Genomic DNA, 25,385 nt, shown 5'->3' on the forward strand with positions numbered 1-25,385 from the left:
CAGCCAAAGAACAACACTTGTTCCATCATTCCCTACAGTGAGAGATTCAAGCAATTTTCTCATTTGCATCAACAGGACTTTAAAATTCTTAACTTTCAGTGAATCACACCCACAGTTTGCAATATACCATGGAGTGCAACAGGAGGATCTTTATGTGAAAGCAGTTACTTTGGCTCAAAATACTGTACACAAAGCCGTTCTGAGACCAGCTTTGCCAGAGAGAATGGGATATCATAATAAATAAAAATAAATGAACACAGAACATCCAAGTGCATTTGTACATTAGGGGACGCGTGTTTCATTACAGTGGATGAACTGAGCAGATTTAGCATTTATGTACAGTACAATTTAGCATTTATGTACCGTACAATGTCTGCAGATTGACGGTAACAGAGTCTCTCTTTTTACACAGAGTCGACGTTCACCAAATTGTTGTTTGTGACCAGTGGTGAGGGTTTGCTTTTGTTCCTCTCTGCTGCATCATTCGAGCTCTCCTGGAAGAAACCTTTCGCTGTACAAATTGACAGAATAATTCGTTTGTATTCACGTCTGAAATTCTGGTTCAGAAGTCCATAAATGACAGCATTAAGGCAGCTGTTGAAGTATGCCATATAGTAACTTGAAACGAACAACCACTCTGGAATCCTGGGAATTACTGTTTCTGGGTTGACAGCCACAGCAAGGCCTATAAAATTCAAAGGGGCCCAGCAGACTGCAAAAAGCACAAAGACCACAAACATGGTGACAAAGTTCCTGAAGTCATGTGGCTTTAGTTTGGGGTTGTTGTCAGGTTTCACCCTCCGCCGCACCTGAATGACTAGGATCCATATCCTCAAGTAGCAAAACGTCACTATGGCTATCGGGAACATGAAATGGAAAAATACAACTGCTATTGTGTATGCAGAGCTGACTGACTGGGAAAAGGTACACGAGTAGATCCTTGCGTCATACTGAAGAGATCCCACAAAGAGATTGGGCACGATGGCAGCAAAGGTCAAGACCCAGATAAGAATGACGTAGCACAAAGAGTTCTTGTCACTATATAATTTGTCATACTTCAGGCTGTGGCAGATGTAGCAATATCGGTTGAGAGCAATTCCGGTTATGTTGAATATGGATCCAATAACACTTAGGCCTATAAGAAAGCCGCTGATTTGGCAGTGGATGTATCCCAGATTCCATCCATTATGAAAGATTGATGTCAGGACCAGAGGGAATGGGTAGATTGCCACAACCAGGTCAGCAATGGCTAGGCTGACGACGAAGATGTTTCCTGAAAAAGAAGAAAACAGACTTATATATTAATGACAGTAATTTTTAATGAAGCCACATTTCCGTGGAATGGCCTATTTTATGCAACCATGCAACCATGTTTTAAGATGACAGGTTTGGTCTACAGATACTACAGCAACATAAGGTGGTAGAGTGGAGGTGGAAGAGGTGAGTGTACCACTTCAGACTTTACCAGGGAGAATATAACTCCTGAATTCTCTCTTAGGCCATTTATGCTTGGTAATTAACAGCGCGCTTCAGGCTGAAGCGCCCCGCATATTTTTTAAAAAGTTTTTTACACTGAACCATTGTTCAGGAAGTGACTGCGAAGCTGGCACATACCTGCTTCGCATTTCTTAAGAGCCCCTTTAACACGACCTTTTGTGTTTGCTCCGCCCCCACCTTGAAGAATCCCCTGAAGGAAGCATGCAAAATCACAGCCGCGCGTTAGCTATGCAAACGGCAGTTGCTAATGGAAGGAATGAAGGAGCAGGCGAGTGGGGGGGTGTAATTGCTCCTTTTGTGTTGGGACCATGAATAGGCATTTTAAAGGTCACATTTTTTAAAAAGAGCTTTGAGTGAGCATCAAAATTGACCCTGCATAAATGGCCTTACAGTAAAAGCTTCTTGTGTGTAGAAAATGTAACACACCAAGGAAGCTAATCTAAGCAGCCCCCTCCCCGGAATTTTTTATTTGGAGGAAAGGTTTCTTTTTTTACAATTAGAATTTTTTTTTTTAAAAAAAAGCTCCCTTGTCTCTGTATTTGAACTGGTATAGTTTTTTCACCGCCTCTGATCTCTATTACCTCTTTTATATGTTCTGCTGCTGTCCAGATTCTCCCTAAAATGCTTAATTCTAAAAGCCCGCTTCCACTGGCATAATTCGTAGTTGTGTAGATGATGACAGAAGAACATTAATACGTAAATAATTCGCGGGGATAAATACTGTCCTAGCTCAACTCAGTTCAGGCCTTACAAATAAGAAAGCTGGTGTACTTCAAAGCAGTTCTTGCGACAAATAGTTACACATGACAAGAACTGTTTTTATTATGTACGTTTTTAATCTACTAGCTGCCTTGGTGGCCTGATGAGGGCAGAAAGGTGGGGTATAGAATCTGTAAATCAATAAACTAAACAGTAGACGGACTGCACATACCTCCAGTAGGTAAATTAGGTTAGATGATGTCAGCGACTGATGTTTATTTGAATGTGCATTCACTTCTACATTGTTATAGTAATCATGCTTAACGATGTGTGGCTAGATCTAGACAGGGATAACTGGTTTGACAGCCTCAAAAATGGTACCCAACCAATCAAAAGATAGACAAGTCCTGTAAACTCCACTAACTCTTTGGAACATCCGCCACTGATAACCGTCTCTCAGATGTGAAATGCTTATTTTAGAAACCAGCTTCTATATATAAACTTGGCTGGTGTATAAAAAGATTCTATGTCATGTGAAAATTTAATTATGTGACGGGGGCATGGGATTTACTTCTGAGTAACAAATTAAGTCTGGTATTGCGGGTAGCCGTGCAAGAGGATGTGAATGGCTTGAAGCCCAGAGACTGTGCAATACGACAGAGAAGTCACACGCCTCAATAGCTCTTCCTTTCTCCCCAACTAAAAATAGGCCTTACACTTTACATTATTTAGCAGTTTTTACAAGGCTCTATTTTAGTAGCTCAGTCAAGAGAGTTTTACTCTGCGGTAGCAGCTGTCACATTAGTAAATTAACTCAGCCAAGTGGCTAGGGGCAGGAGCTAGAAGTGGGCCTTGTCAGTCCTGGAGGACGTGACCCAGATAGACCTGCAGCTGGACAGCTCCAGAAACAAACCTTGTGAACTGTTGAGATCAAAACCTCCCCAGTTCAAACAGCCTGGTCATCAAGTCAGACCAGCAGGAAAGTGATGCAAAAAGGAGAGGGCCATTCCAGTGCAGTCTACATTCTTCTTGTATGGTAGCCTAGAACTCTGATTTTGGAGGTCCCCAGTTCTGGTCTCACCTCTGCCACAAACTCACTGGGAGAGGCCTTAGGCAAAGCAATATTAGCCTACGTTACAAGGCTATTATAAGAATTACAAGATAACATATACAAAGTGCTTTGAATACTGAAAGTGCTATGTGACTAGTAAACAGTATTAAATGTTTGAATATGGCATAGAAACTTAGGTCGTTAATGAATGGGTACTTTCACTCAAGTTCACCCCTGGACTGTCTTGGTTGCATGTATGAGTTTTCCGTCCGCTAGAGATGACCTCGCAGCCAGTCCTCACAAATCCCGGGTCTTCCTGTTCCTGTAATAACCCTGATTCTTCAATCTCCCCCGAGATCAGCCCGGGTGAAATCTCCATGCATAAGCCAAAGCACGCAACAGGGGAGTTGGGGTGTGTGTGACGTTTTTCTTACAGTAAGCACTACAGCCAATGACAAAGCAGTGTTTAAAGGAGCGAGGACTCAAATGCTTCTTGGTTTTTCATCTCCCAGCTAGAATTCTGAGTATATTTGTCACAAAAAAGGGTTTTAAAATGATGTTTGGGTTCCCTCCTTTTGTTCCTTTAAAAGAGCTCTTTTTTAACATAGGCAGGTTTCCATGTGGGGGGGAGAGAGGGGAAATGGAGGTTTTTCTCACAGTAAGCACTACAGCCAATTACTTAGCAGCATTTTCAAGGGGTGGGGACTCGCGCTTCCAGACTTGAGCATGGTGATAGTGCTGGTGCATAGCTTTTTTACAGAAAAGTGTGGGATGAGCAAGCATCGAGGCTCAGGTAAAACTCCCATGCATAAACAACTTTAAGCAGAGAAGACTGGGGAAGAAACTGTGGATCGATGTCATATTTTCAAGGAAGTGTGACACAGTATGTTTATCACTCAACCTAGTTTATGACTGTAATGACAGCCCCATGAATATATTGAAGTGGACCATTAAAATGTTTATTGTAATTAAGGAACCAATTTCTGATCACTGGATGGAGCAAAATATAGGCAGATAGTATTCTGAGAATGTGGACAGGGTCATACACTACACAGATCCCATTCCTAAGGCCTCACTCAACCAGTAACCATAGGATTGGGTCCTACTGTTGGAGATGACAAAGGAGACCTCATCCCTGACAATCTGATTTGTATAGGATAAAAACAGGTCAGATCTGGTCAATACACAGGCCGCTTCCAAGTTTACAAAAAATTTAGCCAGCTGTCCACAAATGGTAGGCTGGGAATTACTTTTTTCATGGAGAGAAATAAATATTGTGGTGACTAGCAAAAGCTCTTTAGATGCTTTCACTGATCCGAGAAGTATTCACTTGCTGTTAATGGATAGTTGTTATATAACAGTTAAGCTTTCCTTCAATGCAGAATTGAGAAGACTAGAAATGAGCAGAGAGTTCAGAACCTCTTCAGGAAGCATTAGTCTAAAGTAAATAGATTATCAAATGATGGAGGAAGCACATAATACTGGTTCTTAACCCGAAACAACCCTAGACCCAGAACAAGTTCTACTGAACTTAGGACTCTTGCAATATTTAAAGTTTAATTGCTTGTCTTAAAATTCCGTTTTGCTATGTATTTCACTGATTGACTTTTGAATAATTCAGAATACAGTGTATTTTATACACTGTATGGTAGTTACAGTTTTGATTTGGACAGATTGAATGGCTGGATCATCTTCCCACTGCCTCCCCCCTATTTTGCTATTTTAGGCTGGGATTATGAAACAGATCACTAAACTGGTGGGGGTGGCAACTGAAGCAAGTGCAGGATGAAGAATTAACAAATGATAAAAGAGGATATCACACTTAGGCAGAGTCCTACAAATGATTCCTATTGAATAAAACCATTTCCTGAAAGACTTGGGCTTTATGCCCTGTTTATTGGTCCTCCAGGTCAACTGGTTGGCCACTATGTGAAACAGGAAGAAGAGCTGGTTTTTATATGCCGATTTTCTCTACCTTTTAAAAGGAGAATCAAACCGGCTTACAATCTCCTTCCCTTCCCCTCCCCACAACAGATACCTTGTTAGGTAGGTGGGGCTATGAGAGAACTGTGACTAACACAAGGTCACCCAGCTGGCTTCATGTGTAGGAGTGGGGAAACCAACCCGGTTCACCAGATTAGAGTCGGTCACTCATGTGGAGGAGTGGGGAATCAATCCCAGTTCTCCAGATTAGAGTCCACGGTTCTTAACCACTACACCATGCTGGCTCTGGTCTGATTCAGCAGAATAGTTGCTATTAGAGCTGTCAGGTTCCCACCAGGGCAAAGGATCCCCAGCTTTGCTATCCATTGATGGTGTCATGTCACTTTGGGGGGGAAACCAGGAAGTGATATAAGCCCACTCTAGCTATTGCCAGAAACTCTGTGGTAAATCTCAGGTAAAACCCAGCTTCCATAGCACAGTGATGACTTGAACCTGGGTCTCCAGATCCAAGTCTGACAATGTAACCACTAAACCACATTACACATGAACCAGAGCCCTGAAGAAATCAGGGTTTTGTACAGCATATACAGGGCTAAATATGCATGCACAATGCACTCCCCCTTTCAACTGTGCTTACTGGATCACAGGTAGTACATGCTCCTGATATGCACATCTGGCATTGCTCCTGGTTTATGCAATCATATTGTCTGAAGCGGGCATGTGCTGAGGTTTGGTTTAAAATCATGATGGCAGTAAATTTGACCAAGTGTTTAAGAAAGGTGATCTCTGAAATAAAGTTTACAAACACGATGGGTGCATTGCTTAATTTTAGCACAATGTACATGAAAATACCTAATGCTTGTAAATGTTTCTAAACTGTCATAATTTGGCACACTACCAGTTCTACCCTTAAAATATAAAGATGCATTACATTTGAATTGCTACGACAGACTCATTAGGTTTTGGGGGGGAAATGATACACTAAACTGTACTCTGAATTCTCCAGTGCCTTTTGAAAGCTTCCAATGCCATTGACTCCTTTCAATTGCTGCATTAATCACTGACAGATATTTTAAGTACCAAGGTGTAAACCTCAATCTGTTATGACAATCAACATGAACAGTTTATTGTCTCCCTTGATTTATCTCAGCTATTCATGTAAGAAGTGTACAGAAAATTGCTTAGTTCTATAGATTTTCAATTTTCAATATGCAGAAATCCAGTCCATGTGACAGTCAGTGGTACAATTCTTTCCCCCACTGGTGTTATCCTAATTGAAACTAGGCTTGGAGGCTTCGAATGACACTAATGGTAGGAGGAAGGGGCTCTTCGGTGGACAGGTCCAGTTCTACCTCTCTCTGCAAGCAACCAGTTGGGGCCGATGGAATACTGGGCGGAGGGCTGGCAGACAGAGCTAAGGGAGATGACAACGTGAGGCAGTGAATGAGAAAATAATGACCTGAAGAAATAAAAGTTTGTAACTAATAGATTTGGAAGCATGGATCAAGTTAGGGATCATAAGTTCAAGTGTTAAGAAATGTTATATCCATTTACCTGAATCACTCCCATGTTGTTTTAAGATTTCAACAAAAGTCAATTCTTTTCCGGTTAACCCCGCTGACTGAATGTCTACTGCCTCAGGGAGAGGAATGCACACAAACATATATCTGTCAGGCCTCAGCCTTTCTATATACATACATATATATATACATATATATACATATTCTATATACATATATGTATGGCTAAATGGTGGCAGTGTGAGATTGAAGCAATGTGTGGGTCCCAACCCCAATAGCTCTGTGAAGTGTCTGAGTGAGGGGTGGTTGATAAGAAGACTGGGCTGCCCTGGCTGATAGTGTGTCTGAGAATGGTGTGTGAAAGGATAAAGGCACTCTATTTATTAAGAAGAGACAAGATGGGTGACTGCCTGACCTGCCTATACACCTGAACCTATGTGATAGAGGTTGCAGTGGGTGATAGTGTCTGTGAAGTGGGGTCATGGGCTCCTTTGCCTGTGATACAGGGACCAAAATAAGAATAAGATTTGAGTCCGGTAGTGTTTTAAAGTCCAGCAAGATTTCCAGGCAATAATCCTTTGAGTCAACACTCCCTTGGTCAGAAGGGACAAAAATAATCTATGTATTTATTTAAAATATCATCCCTCTTTCACCCATACAAAACAGTACCCAAGGCATGTAGCAAAACCATTTAAAATCCAGAACTATCAAGCACTAAAAAAAACCACCCAGATTTTTTTTTAATCAAGGATCACAGAATCATAGAGTCGGAAGGGACCAACAAGATCATCTAGTTCAACCCCCTGCACAATGCAGGAATTTCTGAACTACCTCCCTACCACACTCCCAGTGACCCTTACTCCATGCCCAGAAGATGGCCAAGGGGCCCTCCCTCTCATGATCTGCCTAAGGTCATAGAATCAGCATTGCTGACAGATGGCCATCTAGCCTCTTCTTAAAACTAAGAACAACTTAGCTGGCTGAAGCAATAAATAGTGCTCATTTAAAAAAATTTTCCTGACCATCTGCAATTACATGACCCCCTCCCCATCCTTCTTAAAATGTTCTGTTTTACAACTCTTCTGAAAGTGATGAGTTATACAATCCTCATAATGGATATACCATAATGGATACAATTTTGACAGTGTGTACTACTATTTTGGATTCAGTTTAATATGGGAGCTAGACCTTTTACTCAGAAGAATCCAAGGTGGCCATTCTTGTTGCTAAGCCAGTTCTGAATTTTTGTTATTGGCACGGGACCCAAAGGGCCCTAAATCCTTTATACATCTGTCAGGGAGTGTTTATCCACAGAATCAATACATTCCTACTATAAATATCACATGTATACAAGAATAAGCAAGGCTGATTCAAAAAACAGCCAAGATGGGTGACTGCTTGGAAATACATATGAGCCACTCTGAGTTGCTCAGAGGACAGCAAGTTAATCATAAAAGAGAAAAACAAAAACCAACCAAACAAAAAATAAACCTCCATTAATACAGACATGGAAACTGAAACCATAAGAGAGTTAAGGTTATTTAATGGAAATTATGTTAAATAATCTTGAAATAATCAAGATCAGAGGTTTGAACCCAGATCTTCCAGCTTGTCCCTCATTTCCCATGCCAGCACTAAGAGATGGCAAGGTTCTGGCCAGAACAACTTTTTGGGGAGTGGGAGAGAACCATGTTTTCCTTCAACTCTCTCAAAACGCCATTCCATTGCTCAGGGCCATCTTCTCTGACTGGCAGTAGCTTTCCAGATCACGGGAAGACAAAGGGGTTTCCCAACACCTACTGGCTCCTGGAGATGCCAGGGATTGGACCTGGGAACTCTAGCTTTCAAAACACTGAGCCGCATCCCTTCCCACAAGGCCTTTGATTTCCCACTTACCAGGTACTCTGTTGTGCTTTAGTCAAGGGCAGTGCAGGGCACTGACTTGCATTGCTCCAGTCTAAAGCCGCAAGAGGATGAGCCAGTTATGTCTCACACAATAAATATAAGCAAAAGGCCAAACAAGAACCACAAAAAAAATCCCTTTAACAAAACTGAAGTGCTAAAGATAGAGTGCTATATAGAGAGTGCTAAAGATAGTTTCCTTTGAAATATTAAATAACTCGCTTGTTCTCCCTCTTTACCTTAGTTTTAAGTTCACTGTCCTTTTTATAGCTGCTTATGTAGGAACTACGAGACCCGCTTTATTTTTGAAGAAGATCTAACAAGGCAGAAAACAACAAGGCCACTCTCTACCTGGGTAGCTAAAAGGAGGAAAAAATGAACTAAAAATAACTGTAATAACTGGCACAGTTTATACATTAAAGGCATTCTGGGGCCAAACTCTCCGTTTGATTGAATTCTGTATATAATTACGATGTGTGACACGATCATTCCAAAGTTCCATCATTTCACTATCAAGTAAGTTTAAAAAGTAAGGTCTATATATAGACTGCTAAAGATAGTTTCCTTTGAAATATTAAATAAGAACTCACTCGTTCTCCCTCTTTACCTTAGTTTTCAGTTCACCATCCTTTTTATAGCTGCACATGTAGGATCTACAAGACCTGCTTTATTTTTTGAAGAAGATCTAACAAGACAGAAAACAACAAGGCCATTCTCTACTTAAATGGGCGGGGGGGAATGAACTAAGAGTAACTGTAATAATTAGCACAGTGTATATGTTAAAGGCCCTGACCCGGATGGCCAAGGCTAGCCTGATCTCGTCAGGTCTCAGAAGCTAAGCAGGGTCAGCCCTGGTTAGTATTTGGATGGGAGACCACCAAGGAATACCAGGGTTGCTGTGCAGAGGAAGGCCCTGGCAAACCACCTCTGTTAGTCTCTTGCCATGAAAACCCCAAAAAGGGGTCGCCATAAGTCAGCTAGGACTTGATGGCACTTTACACACACACACATTAAAGGCATTCTGGGGCCAAACTCTCTGTTCGATTGAATTTTGTATATAATTACAATGTATGACATGATAATTCTAAAGTTCCAGTATTTCACAAATCAAGTTAGTTTAAAAAGTATCAATACTACCGGTGTCATCATCTAGGCCCGCAAGCAGTGAGGCTAAACTATGGTCTACTGGACAAAGCCTGTGTGGTGGGGGGCGTCAAGATTGCCGTGAGCATCACATGCCATTCCCCAAGGCTGAAGAACGTTGTAATTAATAACAACGGGGCGTTTCCCCATGCCAGTATGGATGTTGTCCTAACACTCCCCTCCCCATTGCTTAAGGATTGTCAGCCTTCAGGTGGTGGCTGGAGATCTCCCGCTATTACCACTGATCTTCAGGTGATAGAGATAATTTCCAGTGATGGAGATATTTAAAAGGGCCACTTTGGAAGGTGGAGTCCATGGTATTATACTTCATTGAAGTCCCTCCCCAAACCCTGCCCTCCTCAGGCTCCACCCCCAAAATCTCCAGGTAATTCCCAACATGGAGCTGGCAATCATAGGAGGTGGTGAGTGGGGCCGCAAAATGAACCCACGAGAAGGAAAAGGCTAAGCCTGAAAACCTGTTTTGTATTCATTTATTGGAAATCACATTTCTGCAACGTGCCTGAGTGAAAGAATGTGGAGCAAGTGGAGAATGCTTCACTCCCCATTTTTAGTCTCCTTTCTTCATTTCCTCTCAAATCAGGAATGAGGGCTAAAAGACATCTGAGACACTCAGGCAGACTTAACCCCAGAAGCTGTCACTAAAGAACAAGAAGTATTTCACTGCAGAGGGTCAAAGGGACGTGCGGATATAATATCTTGGCAGTCTTAAAATGGCTTTTCCTCACCTTACAGTAACGATACACATTTTGCTACCTGGTGTTAGGGGATAAGTTTCTAGATGAGAGGGAGTGATTTGCAAGCATAGGTACTTCTAGCATCTTCCAATTTAGGTTGCAAGCACTGACTGTATTGTCCGCGGATGCGTAAATAATGAGAGCCGACACCAGAGCTGGGATAATAAAAGGGCCAACTTTATTTAATCATTCAATAGGGATCTGCAGCGCACAAAACCAAAACATCCCCAATAACTGACTGCAGTGCGGGCCATTGTGGGGATGCTGAAGAGTCAGGCCTCCTCTTGCTTTTGCATCCCCGCTCTAAGGGCGAGACCCACCCTGGCTCTGAGCTCCGAGCCGTCACATGTGGTACGGCTCCCGCTCTTCCTTGCCAAGCCTTTTTAGTGCTCGAGGGAGGTGTGCCGCGTCCAATCCACCCTAGCAGCGAGGTCTATAGGTAAAGGATAGCGGCACCCCTCAAGGAGTTCCTGTCCCAGGTCCCTGCCAGGCACCGAGGCCCCAGTCCTGGTTTGAGGGTTACTCCTTCATCTTCCCAAGTGATGCCTCAGGGTGCTCACCGGAGTTGTAAAATGAACCATGAAGCCACCTTTCTCCCGCACTGCTCCCGCATGCTACCTACCACTTTCAGAGCAGGGTAGGCGAAAAAACCCCTTCGGCTAGTTGCCAATGGTGCCTGGGGGGTAAAAAATTCCTACCCGGCCCCCAGATGGGCGACCAGCTTACGCCTACTCTGAAACACGGAGAGGGAGGGTGGGATGTCTGCTCCGTCCGCTTCCAAAGAGGGAGGAAATTTCCACCCCGGCGCTCTTAAGCCCTTTCCCCCAGGCCCGCCCTCTTCCCCACGTCAGGCAAAGATGCAAGAGGACTGGCTCTCTTTTCGCGCCCGCAGACAAAATGCGCCCCTCCCCTCAATTCTTTGAATGCGGGGAGGGGGCGGTCTTGTCCGCGGATGCGTAAATAATGAGAGCCGACACCAGAGCTGGGATAATAAAAGGGCCAACTTTATTTAATCATTCAATAGGGATCTGCAGCGCACAAAACCAAAACATCCCCAATAACTGACTGCAGTGCGGGCCATTGTGGGGATGCTGAAGAGTCAGGCCTCCTCTTGCTTTTGCATCCCCGCTCTAAGGGCGAGACCCACCCTGGCTCTGAGCTCCGAGCCGTCACATGTGGTACGGCTCCCGCTCTTCCTTGCCAAGCCTTTTTAGTGCTCGAGGGAGGTGTGCCGCGTCCAATCCACCCTAGCCGCGAGGTCTATAGGTAAAGGATAGCGGCACCCCTCAAGGAGTTCCTGTCCCAGGTCCCTGCCAGGCACCGAGGCCCCAGTCCTGGTTTGAGGGTTACTCCTTCATCTTCCCAAGTGATGCCTCAGGGTGCTCACCGGAGTTGTAAAATGAACCATGAAGCCACCTTTCTCCCGCACTGCTCCCGCCACGGGGGGCGGATCAGCCCAATGCTTGGTCCGCCCCCAGCCCCCACTTGCCCTCTAGGCTGCCAGGAGGCCCCGCTGCAGATCCCTCAAGAAGATGTCATAGCCTGCATCTGAAAGATGGACCCCATCAGGTCTGTATAGGTGTGGAAAGCAATGCTTGATTTCCGGATGCGCAATATGCAAGCCATTCCCTGAGACTACTGCACGCCGTATTTCACCATTCACCTTTGCCCGAGCCCTTTCCAGGTGCCCTGGGGCCAATGCGCCCTTCCAGACCCGTCTCTGGAGCATGTCTGACCAAACCAACCGTACGCCGGGCACCAGGGCCCTCAGGTGCTCAAAATCCGCCAGGGCTTGCAAAACAATAGACTTTCCAGGCCGCTTTCCCATGTCATTCTCGCCCAAGTGGATGACGATTACTTGAGGTGGGTGAGACGCCTTCAGGTGGTCGTGGAGGGTTGGCAATAACTGTTCCCACTGCATGCCCCTTCTGCCCAGCCATGCAATCAGCATCGTTTCGCTTAAACCCAGCTGTGTGCCGAAACCCCCTGTGGCTGCCCTGCGGCTAGCCCAAAAGATAATGCTGTGGCCACAGATGAGGACCCGCCTCCTCCTGCGCTGGCAGCCTGTAAAGACAAAATGTCAGTGTGCCAGCAAAGAGGATCCCTGCCCCGGACCCACTCCTTGTAGCTGTGCCACCGCGACCAAAGGCCTGACATAAGACCTGAAGGCTGCTGATCGCCACCTGCCAACTGCCTTAACCATTTCATCCCCATGTCCCAGAGTGGCCGCTGTGGAGGCCGCCCCAATGCGAAATGAGTGAGTACCAAAAAGGTGAGGGGGGGCTCCCAGGCTGGCTAAAACTCTCTTCACCACCGCCCAGAACTGGTACCTAGTAAGTGGCTTGCCATCGGCATGCTGGAAAAAAGGCCCAGATCCCTGTCCCCGTGTTGCAACATAGCTCTGCACGGCTTGCACGGGGCAAATGGCCACTGATGCACAGGGGTACAATTGAAATACCTCTCCCTTACCCTTCTGATCAGTCTTAGATGCTCGGAGCGTGACCGCCAAACCCGTGGCCGTTACAGAAACATCCCGCATATGCAGTGCCCTGCCTGATTGATCCCACTTGGACTGCACTAACATTTCACTAATCCGCAGGGCCCCAAAGAAGGCCAGGAGGGCAGTTGCACGATACAGTTTGACCTCGAAAGCTGAGGCGCAGTGCGCTTCTAGGGCCAGCGACAGGCCTGCTAGCAACTCAGGGGACACAGGGGCCCTGGCATCTGGCTTCCTTGGCTTTTCTCTGGCCCACCCCTCTAGCATCCTCCGCACCCTAAAGTCGCCTGTCGTGTCTGCCTTCCCGGCTGCCTTTGCGTAGAATGCCAAAGCTGACAGGCGGCCAGATATAGTGGAAACCGTGTACCCTGTGTCGTGCAGCTGGACGCAGTACTGCATGAGGTGGTCCACCGGTATAGGCCAAGCCAGCTGCAGCTGCTCCTTCCCCCTAAACTCCTCAAAAGCCCGGAAACTCCTGGCATAGCCATTCCGAGTACGCGGAGCCAAAGAGTTGTTTATGGCACGCCAGGCCTCACCCCTCCAAGACTCCACAGTGCCACGGGCATCTCCTCTGGTGATTCCTGGGCTAGAGGGGCCAGGCTCCTGAAGCGCTCTATCTGAAAACGGGATAGTGCATCAGCGCAATTATTTGTTATTCCAGGAACATGGCGAGCTGAAAAGAGGATGTTATATTTGAGGCACTGTAGTACAAAAGCCCGCACCAAGGACATGACTCTAGGGGAGTGGGAGGACAGTGTGTTAACAATGTGGACCACAGCCTGATTGTCACACCAGAAATGCACTGAATGATTGGCTAGAGCCTCCGGCCAGATGTGAACTGCCACAACCATTGGGAAAAATTCTAGGAAAGTGAGGTCCCGTATTATGACACTGGCCTTCCATTCTGCTGGCCACCGCTCGGCACACCACCTGCCCCGGAAGTAAACGCCAAACCCATGGGCCCCAGCTGCATCAGAGTGCACCTGAAGTTCTGCCTCGAGCAAAAGGTCTTCCCTCCAGAAAGATACCCCATTGTAACTTTCCAAAAAACGGGCCCACATGCAAAGGTCCTGCCGCATGGCAGAAGTGACCCGTATCCTGTGGTGGGCGGCCCGCACGCCGGCCATGGCCCGGCAGAGGCGACGCACAAAGGCACGCCCCGGCGTGACTACCCTGCATGCAAAATTCAAATGTCCCACCAAGGATTGGAGCTCATGCAGCGTGACTTTCCTTGCCCGCATAGCACTAAGCACGAGGCCCCGTAGCTCAGCAAGCTTTTGGACTGGCAGCCTCGAAAGCTGGCCCACGGTATCCAGTTCGATACCTAGATAGGTCAGTTTGGTGGATGGGCCCTCAGTCTTTTCGTGGGCCAGGGGCACTCCCAGCTCCTGGCACAATGTATGAAATCGCTGCATGAGCTCCAAACACCCATGCGCCTCTGGGGGGCCTGCAAAAAGGAAGTCATCTAGATAATGTGTTACACCTGATAGACCAGAAAGCACCCTAACTGCCCACTCAAGCATGGAGCTGAATTTCTCAAATGCCGCGCATGATATGGAACAGCCCATAGGCAATGCCTTGTCAAAATAGAATTTGCCTTGAAATGAGAAACCTAGGAGATTGAAGTCAAGTGGATGGACGGGGAGGCGGCGGAATGCAGACTTAATGTCGCACTTCCCCAACAGTGCACCCTCTCCAAAATTGCGTATCAAACGCACTGCATTATCAAAGGATGAATATTTGACCGAACAAAGCTCCTGGGGAATGGCATCATTCACCGATCCGCCCTTTGGGAATGATAGATGATGTATCAGCCTAAACTCCCCAGGAGCCTTCTTTGGGACTATACCCAGTGGTGAAATACGCAGGTTTTTTAGGGGCAAGTCACTGAACGGGCCTGCTACTCTGCCTTCCTTGACTTCCTTATCAATTTTTGTTTTAACTACACCCTCCATCCCAATTAATGACTTCAGGTTCCTGGCCATGCTATGAACCCTAGGGCCCACCGCTGGGATCCGAAAACCATATGTAAAACCATCAAGCAAATACCGTGCGTCTAAGTCCTTCGGGTAGGCAGCTAAAAGGCGCCGGAGTTCGGGAACTTTAATTGGACTGGGCGCCTTTTGAAGCAGCACCTGTGGCAGTTCCCCCACCTCCTTTCTGACCCCAGCCCCGGTCCCCTCGACCCCGCCTATGGGGTCGGCCCTTGGGGCAGGAAGTGACGGGGTGGGGTTCCCTACAGATGGGGCATTCGTGTTTGTATCTGCAGGGGCGATGATCACAGCGGCCGGTGGAACTGAAATCCCAGCAAAGCAAGCGGGGTTGAACCGCCTGGCCCCCCAGGGGCCTAGAGCTTGGAGCACGATCGATGAGGTGTCCACTGTGGGACCTCTCACCCTGCACAGCCCTTGCAGGCATCATGCACTGCATCCACAATTCACCCTGCGGGACATCCCAAGCAAGTGCCGGGTTACGAGCCGCTCGCAGTCTGAAATTCTCATCGTATTGGAGCCAAGCCTGGCCCATGAACTCGCTATAAGCATGATTAATGATGTCCAGATACTTGACCAAGGCCAAGGCCCTGGATGGCTGTTCACGCACAATCACCCCCTGATAGATAAGGTAACCTACCAACCAGTTGGGCCAAGTGCAGTCCACTTTCTTCCTTCGCCACTTATCGTCATCTCTATGCCCTTCCTTGTCTCTCCCTTTTGGCTCCTCATCCCCATTCAGGAGTGAAAACATATCCACATATTCCCCTCTAAGTATTTTGTCTGTGAGGGCCTGGGGAAGGTGGGATCCCAAAGGAAGCCCCATCTCCCCATGTGCCATCAACTGAGGTTGAGGGCCCTGGCCAAGCGTAGCTGCAGCAGTAGGCTGCCCAGCCACTGTAGCGGGCCCTGTGGCTCCCCCGTCCAGCGTCCCCCGGGGGCAAGTGGCCTGCTGTCCTTGCCAAACCTGATTGACCACTGACATTGGATCCTGGGCAGTGGCAGCAGGCTGACGAGAAGGCTGCCGCCCCCGCCCAGAGAACTGCGTGGGCCCCAAGGCAGGCAGTGCTTCATTTGACTGGTAAGGGGGTGGCAAGTCCATTGCCTGCTCATTAACTAAAGACTCCCCAGTAGATGTTGTGGCCCGTGACTGTGTGTGCACTGGGGACTCACCTGATTCCGGGAGCCTGGGTGGAGAGCAGCTCTCCCTTGTTGGTGCAGGGGCAGACTCACTGCCCTCCCTGGGTTCACTGGCATTCCCCTGCTCCAGCGTATCCATACGCCCTGCAATCTCATCCATACGTCCTGCAATCACGGACACAATCTGGTAAATGGATTCCAAATCATGAGCCCCCTGTGGTGAGGCCCCACCCCGAGAAGGCGGCCTCCCTTGCCCCACGATTCCTTGCACCCCACCCACTGCTTGAAAAGCACCGCCCCGCTTCCCTTTCCGGGCGGTCGTGCTTCTGGCTTGGATGTGCCGGGCCACGTGGCCAGCAGCCTGCCCCTCCAGCGCTTTTTGAGTAGGTTTTCGTGCCCTTTTAGACCTTATGGCCTGTGAGGGCTGTGTGCCCTTCCTTGATCCCATGGCTGGTAAAGGCCCGAGGTTGAGGGGTCAGAGAAGGAATGCAGGGGCTTCCGATTCAGAAACGTGCGAGAAGCAGGAGGCAGATGCTGCAGCCGAGAAAAGTTTCTGTTCTAAAACGTGCGTGAGCGAGAAACAAAAGCTAAGCCACCAGCCCCTTAACAATGGGGGCAGTAGGACCCTGTTGCCGGGCAGCCCGTCCTCAACCCGGCTTCCTAAACAGGACAAAGGATATGACCCTTAAAAGCAGAGGAAACAAAAGGAGCGAAGCAGCGAGCGCACTTGGCAGGAGAAGAAAGAGGACTGTGTCTGGAGAGGCAGACAGCGGGAGATGCTGATACCCTCCGTGCACAAGCAGATGCTTGCCACCCCCTTGGGAGGACTGTACAACACGGATGCCGCCCCCCTGCCTTTCTCCCTCGCTCGGATACTTAGCCACGTGTCCGGGTGTGAGTTCCTCTGTTCCTCCGACTGCTATATGTCTGCTCCGTCCGCTTCCAAAGAGGGAGGAAATTTCCACCCCGGCGCTCTTAAGCCCTTTCCCCCAGGCCCGCCCTCTTCCCCACGTCAGGCAAAGATGCAAGAGGACTGGCTCTCTTTTCGCGCCCGCAGACAAAATGCGCCCCTCCCCTCAATTCTTTGAATGCGGGGAGGGGGCGGTCTTCTCCACTCCACACCTTTCCCAACACAGTTAGGACTACCCCACAGCTTTATGCCTTCTTACAGAACATGATTCTAGACAGATCCAAAGCTGAATTTAACCCATAGGGATGGATCTGTCTAGTTATTTATAAAATTAATTACAATTAATACATCCTTTTATGTATTTATAGGAATCATGTTCTGTAATTTTTCTTAAAAGTCTGTTTAAAATATTTATATCTTAAAAATCAAAAAAAAATATTTATACAATTAATTACATTGTCATAGAAGTTTACACAGGATACTTATCCCAGCAGACTTGAGTATCAACACCTGGTAGATTTTATTTAAAGAAAGGCCACAGTGCATGTTACTAAGAAATAGAGACTATGGGTCATGCCTGTGAACTGCAAGGCTGCAGTCAGGTAGGATAAGTTCACTATTATTCACAATTGTATTTACACAAGGGTGGGGGTGTTAGGCAATAGTATATACTCATATGTTGTTAATGTTTTAGAAATGAATAAGGGCACAGTCTGATGAAGCGAAGTTTACTCTGCGAAACAAGGATAAGACAACCGGGAACTTGTAACCATATTTTGTGCCATAATTACCATAACAACAACAACGCGAAGTTACAGAAGCTAGCGTTTGAAACCGGCTTACCAGCAGGAACGGGATTGGAGCCACCGGATTGGTTTACGCGGGATCAGCTGACCGCGATTGGAAACAATCTTGATTTATACTGCCTGAGTTGTGGCGAATTGAAATATATCCAATAAGACTTTGCGACCCGACTGCTGGTTGTAAGAATGATTCCCCCGGGGGTTTGTATGTTCTGAGATGAATGTATTATTTGAAGAAAATTGTTTATGTACATAGAGTTTTAAGCCTATAATTTTCAACACGTTTAGGCTATTTGCAGCTCAGAACTTTAGTGAGAAGAGTGCTACGCATATACATGTGCATATTGTGAAAAAATATAAGTAAATTTGAATAAGTTAAAACGATCAGTGGCTGTGTACTGAAATTATTTCCTTAGGGATTTACTATCTGGAGGTTGGCAACCCTATTTATCATATTATACTGTCCCTGGAGGAGAAAAACTATAATGGCAGCAGCTGTAAAAAAGACCCAGTTTGAGAATATTTTAATTAAGTTCCTGTACATATGGATAACTGCAAAATGCAAACACTGCAAAAAAGAAATGCAAGGCCTGGTGGCCCAAATGAAACTGGAGATAATTATGAAATTATTGCAAGGTGAACTATGTATTTCTAATAGTATAACTAAATCAGTAATTTTGATATAATTATAGAATTAATCTGAAAAGCTATTATTCTGAAAATGAAACCTTCTCCTGGTTGTAAATATTAAGATTATACCAGCAAGGATGAGGCTTCATGTAAAAAACCATGATTTAAATCTAGCTTTACTAGGATTGCCAGCTAAAGGTTGGGAAATACCTGGAGATTTTTGGGGCGGAGCCTGAGGAAGGTGGGTTTGGGGGAAGGGAGGGACTTCAGTGCCATAGAGTCCAGTTGCCAACGGGGCCATTTTCTCCAGGTGAAACTGATCTCTATCGGATGGAGATCAGTTATAATAACAGGAGATCTCCAGCTAGTACCTGGAACTTGGCAACCCTAAATCTTACTGACTAGTGATGAAAATAAAACCCATCCTGCAACAACCCTGTGAGGTCGGTAAGGATGAGAATGTGTGGCTGTCCCAAGGTCATCCAGCAAACTTCCATGGCGGAGTGGGGCTGTGAAATTGTCTCCCAGATCCTAGTCCGACACTCCCGCCACTACACCACACTGGCTCTCAAATCAACAAAGGGCTCCAAGCATCACTATGGGCAACTCACTTTCCCCTGGATTGGTGATGGTATGCCACACTAGAGATATATTAAGAACAACTTTACACTTGGCTTGCTTTATACTTTATTCTTTGTGACTTCCTAACACTACACTGATATTCAAATGCTAAACTTTTTAAAGATTTTTTAAAAACAAAAACCACTAGCATAATATGAGATTGTTCCCCAAGGAAGTATAAAGGATTTTACAGGCTAAGATGCAGATGGGTGATATCACCTAGGATCACATTAATCTCTAGTCCTGCCTTTGTCCAATTTTGCCAAACTGCATTGAAGGAGTTAGACTTGCAGATTTCTACTTATACTTGACTTCTATTTACAGGCTTCACAGTTAGCTACCATGTTACAACATGAAACCCTTTTCCCCCCTACTAATGAGATAGCGGCTTTATATTTGTAAACTACCAAAACTGTTTTTGTAAATTAAGGTTACATTGGACAGAGCCATGAAGCTGAACAGTTCAAGTGGCTGCTCTGATTGAAAAAGTGCAAAAATTGAAAGGGGGCAGGAACAATAACAGGCAAGAAAACTGACATAGGCCGTTTATGCATGGGAGTTTTATCTGAGGCTCATTGTTCGCTGGACCCACACTTTCCTGTTGGGAGTCTATGCACCAGCAGTGTCCAAGCTCAAATCAGGAAGTATTTGAATCCCTGCCCCCTGAAATGCTGCTTTTTAATTGTCTGTAGTGAGAGCAAAGTCCTCCCCCCAAACCCAGTTGCTGCATAAAAAAACATTTTATGAACGAAAACAAAAAACGGTGCTATTTGAAAGGAATGGGGGAAGAAACCTTCGTTTTTAAAAGCCTTCTGCTCAGAAAGAACTTTGCGAAAGCAGGAAGAATCCCCGCCCCTTGACATGCTACTTTGTAATTGGCTGCTTGCTTGCTGTGCGAGAAACCAAGCTTCTGCGTCCTGCGCTTTGCCTTATGCATGGGGATTTCAAGCGGGCTGAGCTCAGGGGAGAGGGAAGAACTGGGTTAATAGATGGGAAGTCCTGGGATTTGTGATGGCTGGCAGCGAGGTAATCTCTAATGGAGAGAAAACTCATGCATAACTTCAAGGAACAACCGAGACAGACGGGGGGCGGGGGGGCGGTGAACGTGAGTGAAAATACCCAAGCATAAATGACCATACACTTTATGGAAGAACCAACTCTGTGTTTTTTGTTACATCTTGTTAAATTGCTAGCATTAAATGTTGAGGATGAATGGCCCAGTTCCAGAAGCTTCAACACCGAGGGAGCAGTTTTCATCAGATGGAACACTATGTTCCCAGCCCTGGAGATAATCATTTCTCTCACGCCCTTGGCCCTTCCAGTGTAGGAATATCCATTGGTACGCTGGGTCAACAGCTGCCACCCAATTTTGCTGTGGATTAGTTAGGCCACACAAGGGCAGTCTATAACCATCTTTCAGGGGTGGGATGTCTTCTGTGGCATCCTCTGAGGCTTTTGGGCCCTATCTAATGAAATCTGCACAGGAGACTCTGGCCACAGAAACTGTTGCTGGCAATTTTCCCCTTGGGAGCTCCAATTCTCTCAATCTTTTTCTCAAATAATGCATGTCACTATAAGTCACGAAGTGGAAAACTACTAGATAAGAAAAGGATTTCTATGAAGGCTGAGAGTTTCACTTCAGGGAAGTACATTACGGTGACATTTAGTCATGTTAAATGTGCTGGTGGCAATGTAAGGGCGCACAATAATAATGTGGCATCAAATCCCTTTCTTTTCGGCATATGATGCAATGTCAACAGTGAGCAGTTTTATGGACAGCTTGTCTCCAAGGTATTTTTTCTCAGTTCAACAAATGCTCTTTGACTCCTTCACAGTAACTGCCTCAGGACAGCAAGCATATTTCAAATTCAAACAAATATAACAAACATAAGGACAGTGAGAGTTTTTCTGTAGAGGCAGAGGGAAAGAAATGGAAATGTATCCAATAGTGGGTAAAGTGAGCTTCTGGCTCAGAGACAGCGTCTCCCCGATATAAATGTACACATGCAATGTTATTGTGTAAAACACAGAAGACTCAATACATGTGTTATGGCTCCCTATATGGAGACTTGAAATGACTCAATTTGGCATTCATGTGCCATTATGCAGAGCTTAAACACAAAAGGGCTGCAGGAGCATGGAAAAAATATTACCTGAACTGCTTATTAAGCTATTGTAAATCCTGTAGTGATTACCATGGAGCACCCTAAAGCCACTTCTACAAGATGGCCATAAGGTACAGCAGCCCATGACGGTTCTTGACTCAGCAGACTGATGTTAGGTAATAATCCCTAAGAATATGAAGACTGTTGCATTTGTCAGTTCTGGCCACTTAGTTATGTTTGGAAGAAGGAAGTAGTCGGTATAAAATCGGAACTGTTAACAGTGGTTCCAACTATGATTATTTAGAGGAGAAGCTCTTATACTGGTGCCAATCATCTCTCCCTATGAAAATGTGTGTTAAGTGCCGTCAAGTCGCTTCCAACTCATAGCGACCCTATGAATCGATGTCCTCCAAAACGCCCTATCATTAACAGCCTTGCAAACACATCTTGCAAACTGAGTGGCATCAGCTGGATGTGCAAGACAGAGCTGAGTGTCATCCGCATATTGGTAACAACTAGGGTTGCCAGTCTGGGCTGGGAAATACCTGGAGATTTTGGGGGTGGAACCAAGGGAGGGCAGGGTTTGGAGAGGGGAGGGACCAAAGCAGGGTACATTTGTCATCTACAAAACAGCCATTTTCTCCAGGGAAGCTGATCTCTGTTGTCTGGAGATCTGCGGTAATAGGGGGAGATCTCAAGCCCCACCCGGAGGTTGGCAACCCTAGTGACAACCCAGCCCAAATCTCCAGATGACCTCTCCCAGTGGTTTTCTCGTAGATGTTAAAGAGCATACAGGACAAGATGGAACCTCATTGAACCCCACAGGCCAAAGGGCCAAGGGGCTGACTAGAAGAACCCCAGCACCAATTTCTGAAATCTACCCTTTTGACCTACAGAGCCCTAAATATTCCAGGCCTGGGGCATCTGAAGGATCTGCCTTATCCCATATTAAATATTTTGTACCAGTATATTAACATCTGCTGATGCCTTGCTACAAGTACATCCAGCTTCAAATGTCAGGCGGATAACTACTGAAGATAAGTGCCTTTTCCACTGTGGCACCCAGTTTGGGAATATACTTTCTAGATAAATTTTTCAGATGCATACACTGTTAACATTTGTGTGTATTAAGTGCCATCAAGTCGCTTCCGACTCATGGCGACCCTATGAATGAAAGTCCTCCAAAATGTCCTGTCTTTGACAGCCTTGCTCAGATCTTGCAAATTGAAGGCTGTGGCTTCCTTTATTGAGTCAATCCATCTCTTGTTGAGTCTTCCTCTTTTCCTGCTGCCCTCAACTTTTCCTAGCATGACTGTCTTTTCCAGTGACACTTGTCGTCTCATGACGTGACCAAAATACGACAGCCTCAGTTTAGTAATTTTAGCTTCTAGGGTCAGTTCAGGCTTGATTTGATCTATAACCCACTGATTTGTTTTTTTGGCAGTCCACGGTATCCGTACCACTCTCCTCCAACATCACATTTCAAAGGAATCTATTTTCTTCCTATCAGCTTTCTTCACTGTCCAGCTTTCACACCCATACATTGTAATAGGGAATACGATGGCATGAATTAATCTAGTTAACTTTTAAGGACCAATTAAAAACACACGGTTCACCTGAGATTTGGGAAGCACTTGGTTGGTATTTGCTGTTTGTTTTTTCTGACCTTGGTTGCTGAATCTAATTGTTTTATGTTTTTATTGTAACAAATATTGTTGTTAGCCACCTTTGGGGGGGGTTAAATTTGGTAGAAAAGCAGGACATAAATATACTAAATAAGTAAATAAAAATAAATCATTTATCCTAACGCCCCCCCCCCCACCTTGTATAACTAAGATATCTCTTCCTTGGCTTTGGTAGGGGATCAGAAAACTTGTAATTCTGAATATTTTTGCTGTTCTAAACTATTCAGTTTCAGTACTAAAATACACAAGATGAATTCTGATGCTCTGTCATTGAATAGTATGCCTGGAAGCAGTGGAATAAAAATGTTAGATTTTGTTCTAGTTACATTCATCTCCATGAGGGCAACTTGAAATTCCTTTATGGACAGTAGCTCTGGGTTACTATTCAGTAGGTTAACTCAAAGAACAGAGAACCTAGACTACTTTTTAATTTGCTTGAAATGAAGCATGAGCCACGATCTTTTTAAAACGATAAGATGGGAATCTTTGCATAGCTCAGTGCTGTAGCAAATTGTATAACAACTGACAAATTCACCAAATGCCGGATAGAAATGAGCATTATTAAGCGTGCTTCTTGTGGGATATAGTTGGAGGATTTGCTATAAAACCAGCAAAATAGTAGTCCATGTCAAGAGAAATTAGCATGTTAGGCTGATCTCTATATTTAAGACCTAGGTAGGAAGAGGGATAAGAGAACCATAAGAGCCCCCCCGCCAAGACTCATGAGAGGATAATTCTTGTTGTCCTTTGGCAATCCACTTACCCCCTTCTTTCTCTGGCTTCTCTTGCTCTCCCTCTTTTTCTCCAATGTAGCTGTGCTTTCCCCCATCCATCTGTTCATTCGTTCCCCCCTTGCCCATCTCCCTTTCTGCCTTCTCATCCCCGCCTGGCCCACTTTCTACACTGCTGCCTTATTTATCCTCCACTTCTCAACCCACACTTCCCGCAACCCACATCCTGCTGGATTTAGCCTCACTTTTCTTCTCCCCTTACACCCTACATGTCATGCTTTTCAATGACTCCTGCTGTCACATTATCCTGAGTTGATGAAACAATATCTTTATGATGGTGGAGGCCTTGCAATTCTGAGGCATTGCCATGGCAACAGAGATCTTAGATCATGGAATTAGATGTGTTTGAGGGGGTTTGCAATCTGTGTGCAGATGCTACTTTTAGGGTTTTGGGGGGTTAACTTGCCCTTTAAAAAATGTTTTCCACTTTTCTACAAACCTGAATTTCCCCTGGGTTTGCAGAAACCCATGTCATTGTCATTTTGTGGATTTTTTGATCTACACAGTGGGTCCATTAATGGCTATCGGGTACATACAGATGACAAAGAAGAAGACTTCGTTTTTATATGCCAACTTTCTCTACCACTTAAGGAAGAATCAAAGCGGCTTACAATCATCTTCCCTGCCCCTCCCCACAACAGACACCCTGTGAGGTAGGTGGGGCTGAGAGAGCTGTGACTAGCCCAAGGTCACCCAACTGCTTCATGTGGGGGAGTGGGGAATCAACCCTGGTTCTCCAGATCAGACTCCAACGCTCCAAACCACAGCTCTTAACCACTACAGCAGGGGTCCTCAAACTACGGCCCACGGGCCTCCTCCCGCGCCTTTCCCCCTTCCCCTCAGGTGCTCTTTGCCAAGCAGGGGGCCAGCCCAGCCCACCTCCCGCTCCAGGAGGCGGGAAAGGAGGGCGCGCGCCGGCGGCGGGGTGGTCTCTCAGCCCAGCGAAGGGGGGCATGTCGACCATGGAGAGGCACCTGGGGAAGGGGCGGCACGTCCTCCTGCCGCAAGTTAACTTTTCTTTGCCTGGGCGCCTGTCTGCCTTCCCGTTTGGGCGGGGGGGGGGGGGCGGCCGGCCCCCAACAGTGTTTGAGGGACAGTGAACTGGCCCCCTGTTTAAAAAGTTTGAGGACCCCTGCACTACAGCATGTTGGCTCTCAAACTGAGATGGAGCTAGGAATTGGCTCTGACAATACACCTGCTATATTCTAGGACATTCTAACTGGAATTCACTCAAATCAATGACCAAGCTTTCCAACTTCTATTACTAGTGGAAGGCCAAGAAGACCTACCACTCTTTTCCTATCTAGGTCATAAATACAGACATCAGACCAACAAGCTCTTGTATTTGCATCTGCCATTCATTCCATAAAATTCTTGCTGCTTGCAAGACACTGGGTTGGATCAAAGCAGCTTTTCTATTGCTGACCCAGGGCTAAATTGTGGGATGAGGCAGAGAACTCAACAATAATCAACAATAACCACGCTACTTAACAACAGAATAAGAGAAAACATTTTACTGGAATTAAATGGCCACGACTTAAATTGGCAATTGCTGAAACTGCATTGGTGCAGCATGGGGACCGGATCAGGAACACTGGCCGACCCCATGCGGCCGATGTGCACGTCCTACCCGCAGCGAACCCGCTGGGAATAGCAGGAATGGCAGTACTGGGTATTCACCTGGGTATGAGCCACTTGGTG

At 46.0% G+C, this 25,385-nt stretch overlaps 1 protein-coding gene across 1 annotated transcript in view; it reads right to left on the minus strand.

The window, feature by feature from the left end:
- Positions 1-404: 404 nt before the first annotated feature.
- Positions 405-25,385, minus strand: part of MTNR1A (melatonin receptor 1A) — a 52,616-nt gene continuing 27,635 nt past the window's right edge. Inside the window, exon 2 of the mRNA XM_056855071.1 lies at positions 405-1,273. Coding sequence (XP_056711049.1) covers positions 405-1,273 — 869 coding nt within the window. The remainder of the gene's footprint in view (positions 1,274-25,385) is intronic.

This window comes from Euleptes europaea, chromosome 9 (assembly GCF_029931775.1).
Source record: "Euleptes europaea isolate rEulEur1 chromosome 9, rEulEur1.hap1, whole genome shotgun sequence".
In the NCBI taxonomy this organism is placed as follows: Eukaryota; Metazoa; Chordata; class Lepidosauria; order Squamata; family Sphaerodactylidae; genus Euleptes; species Euleptes europaea.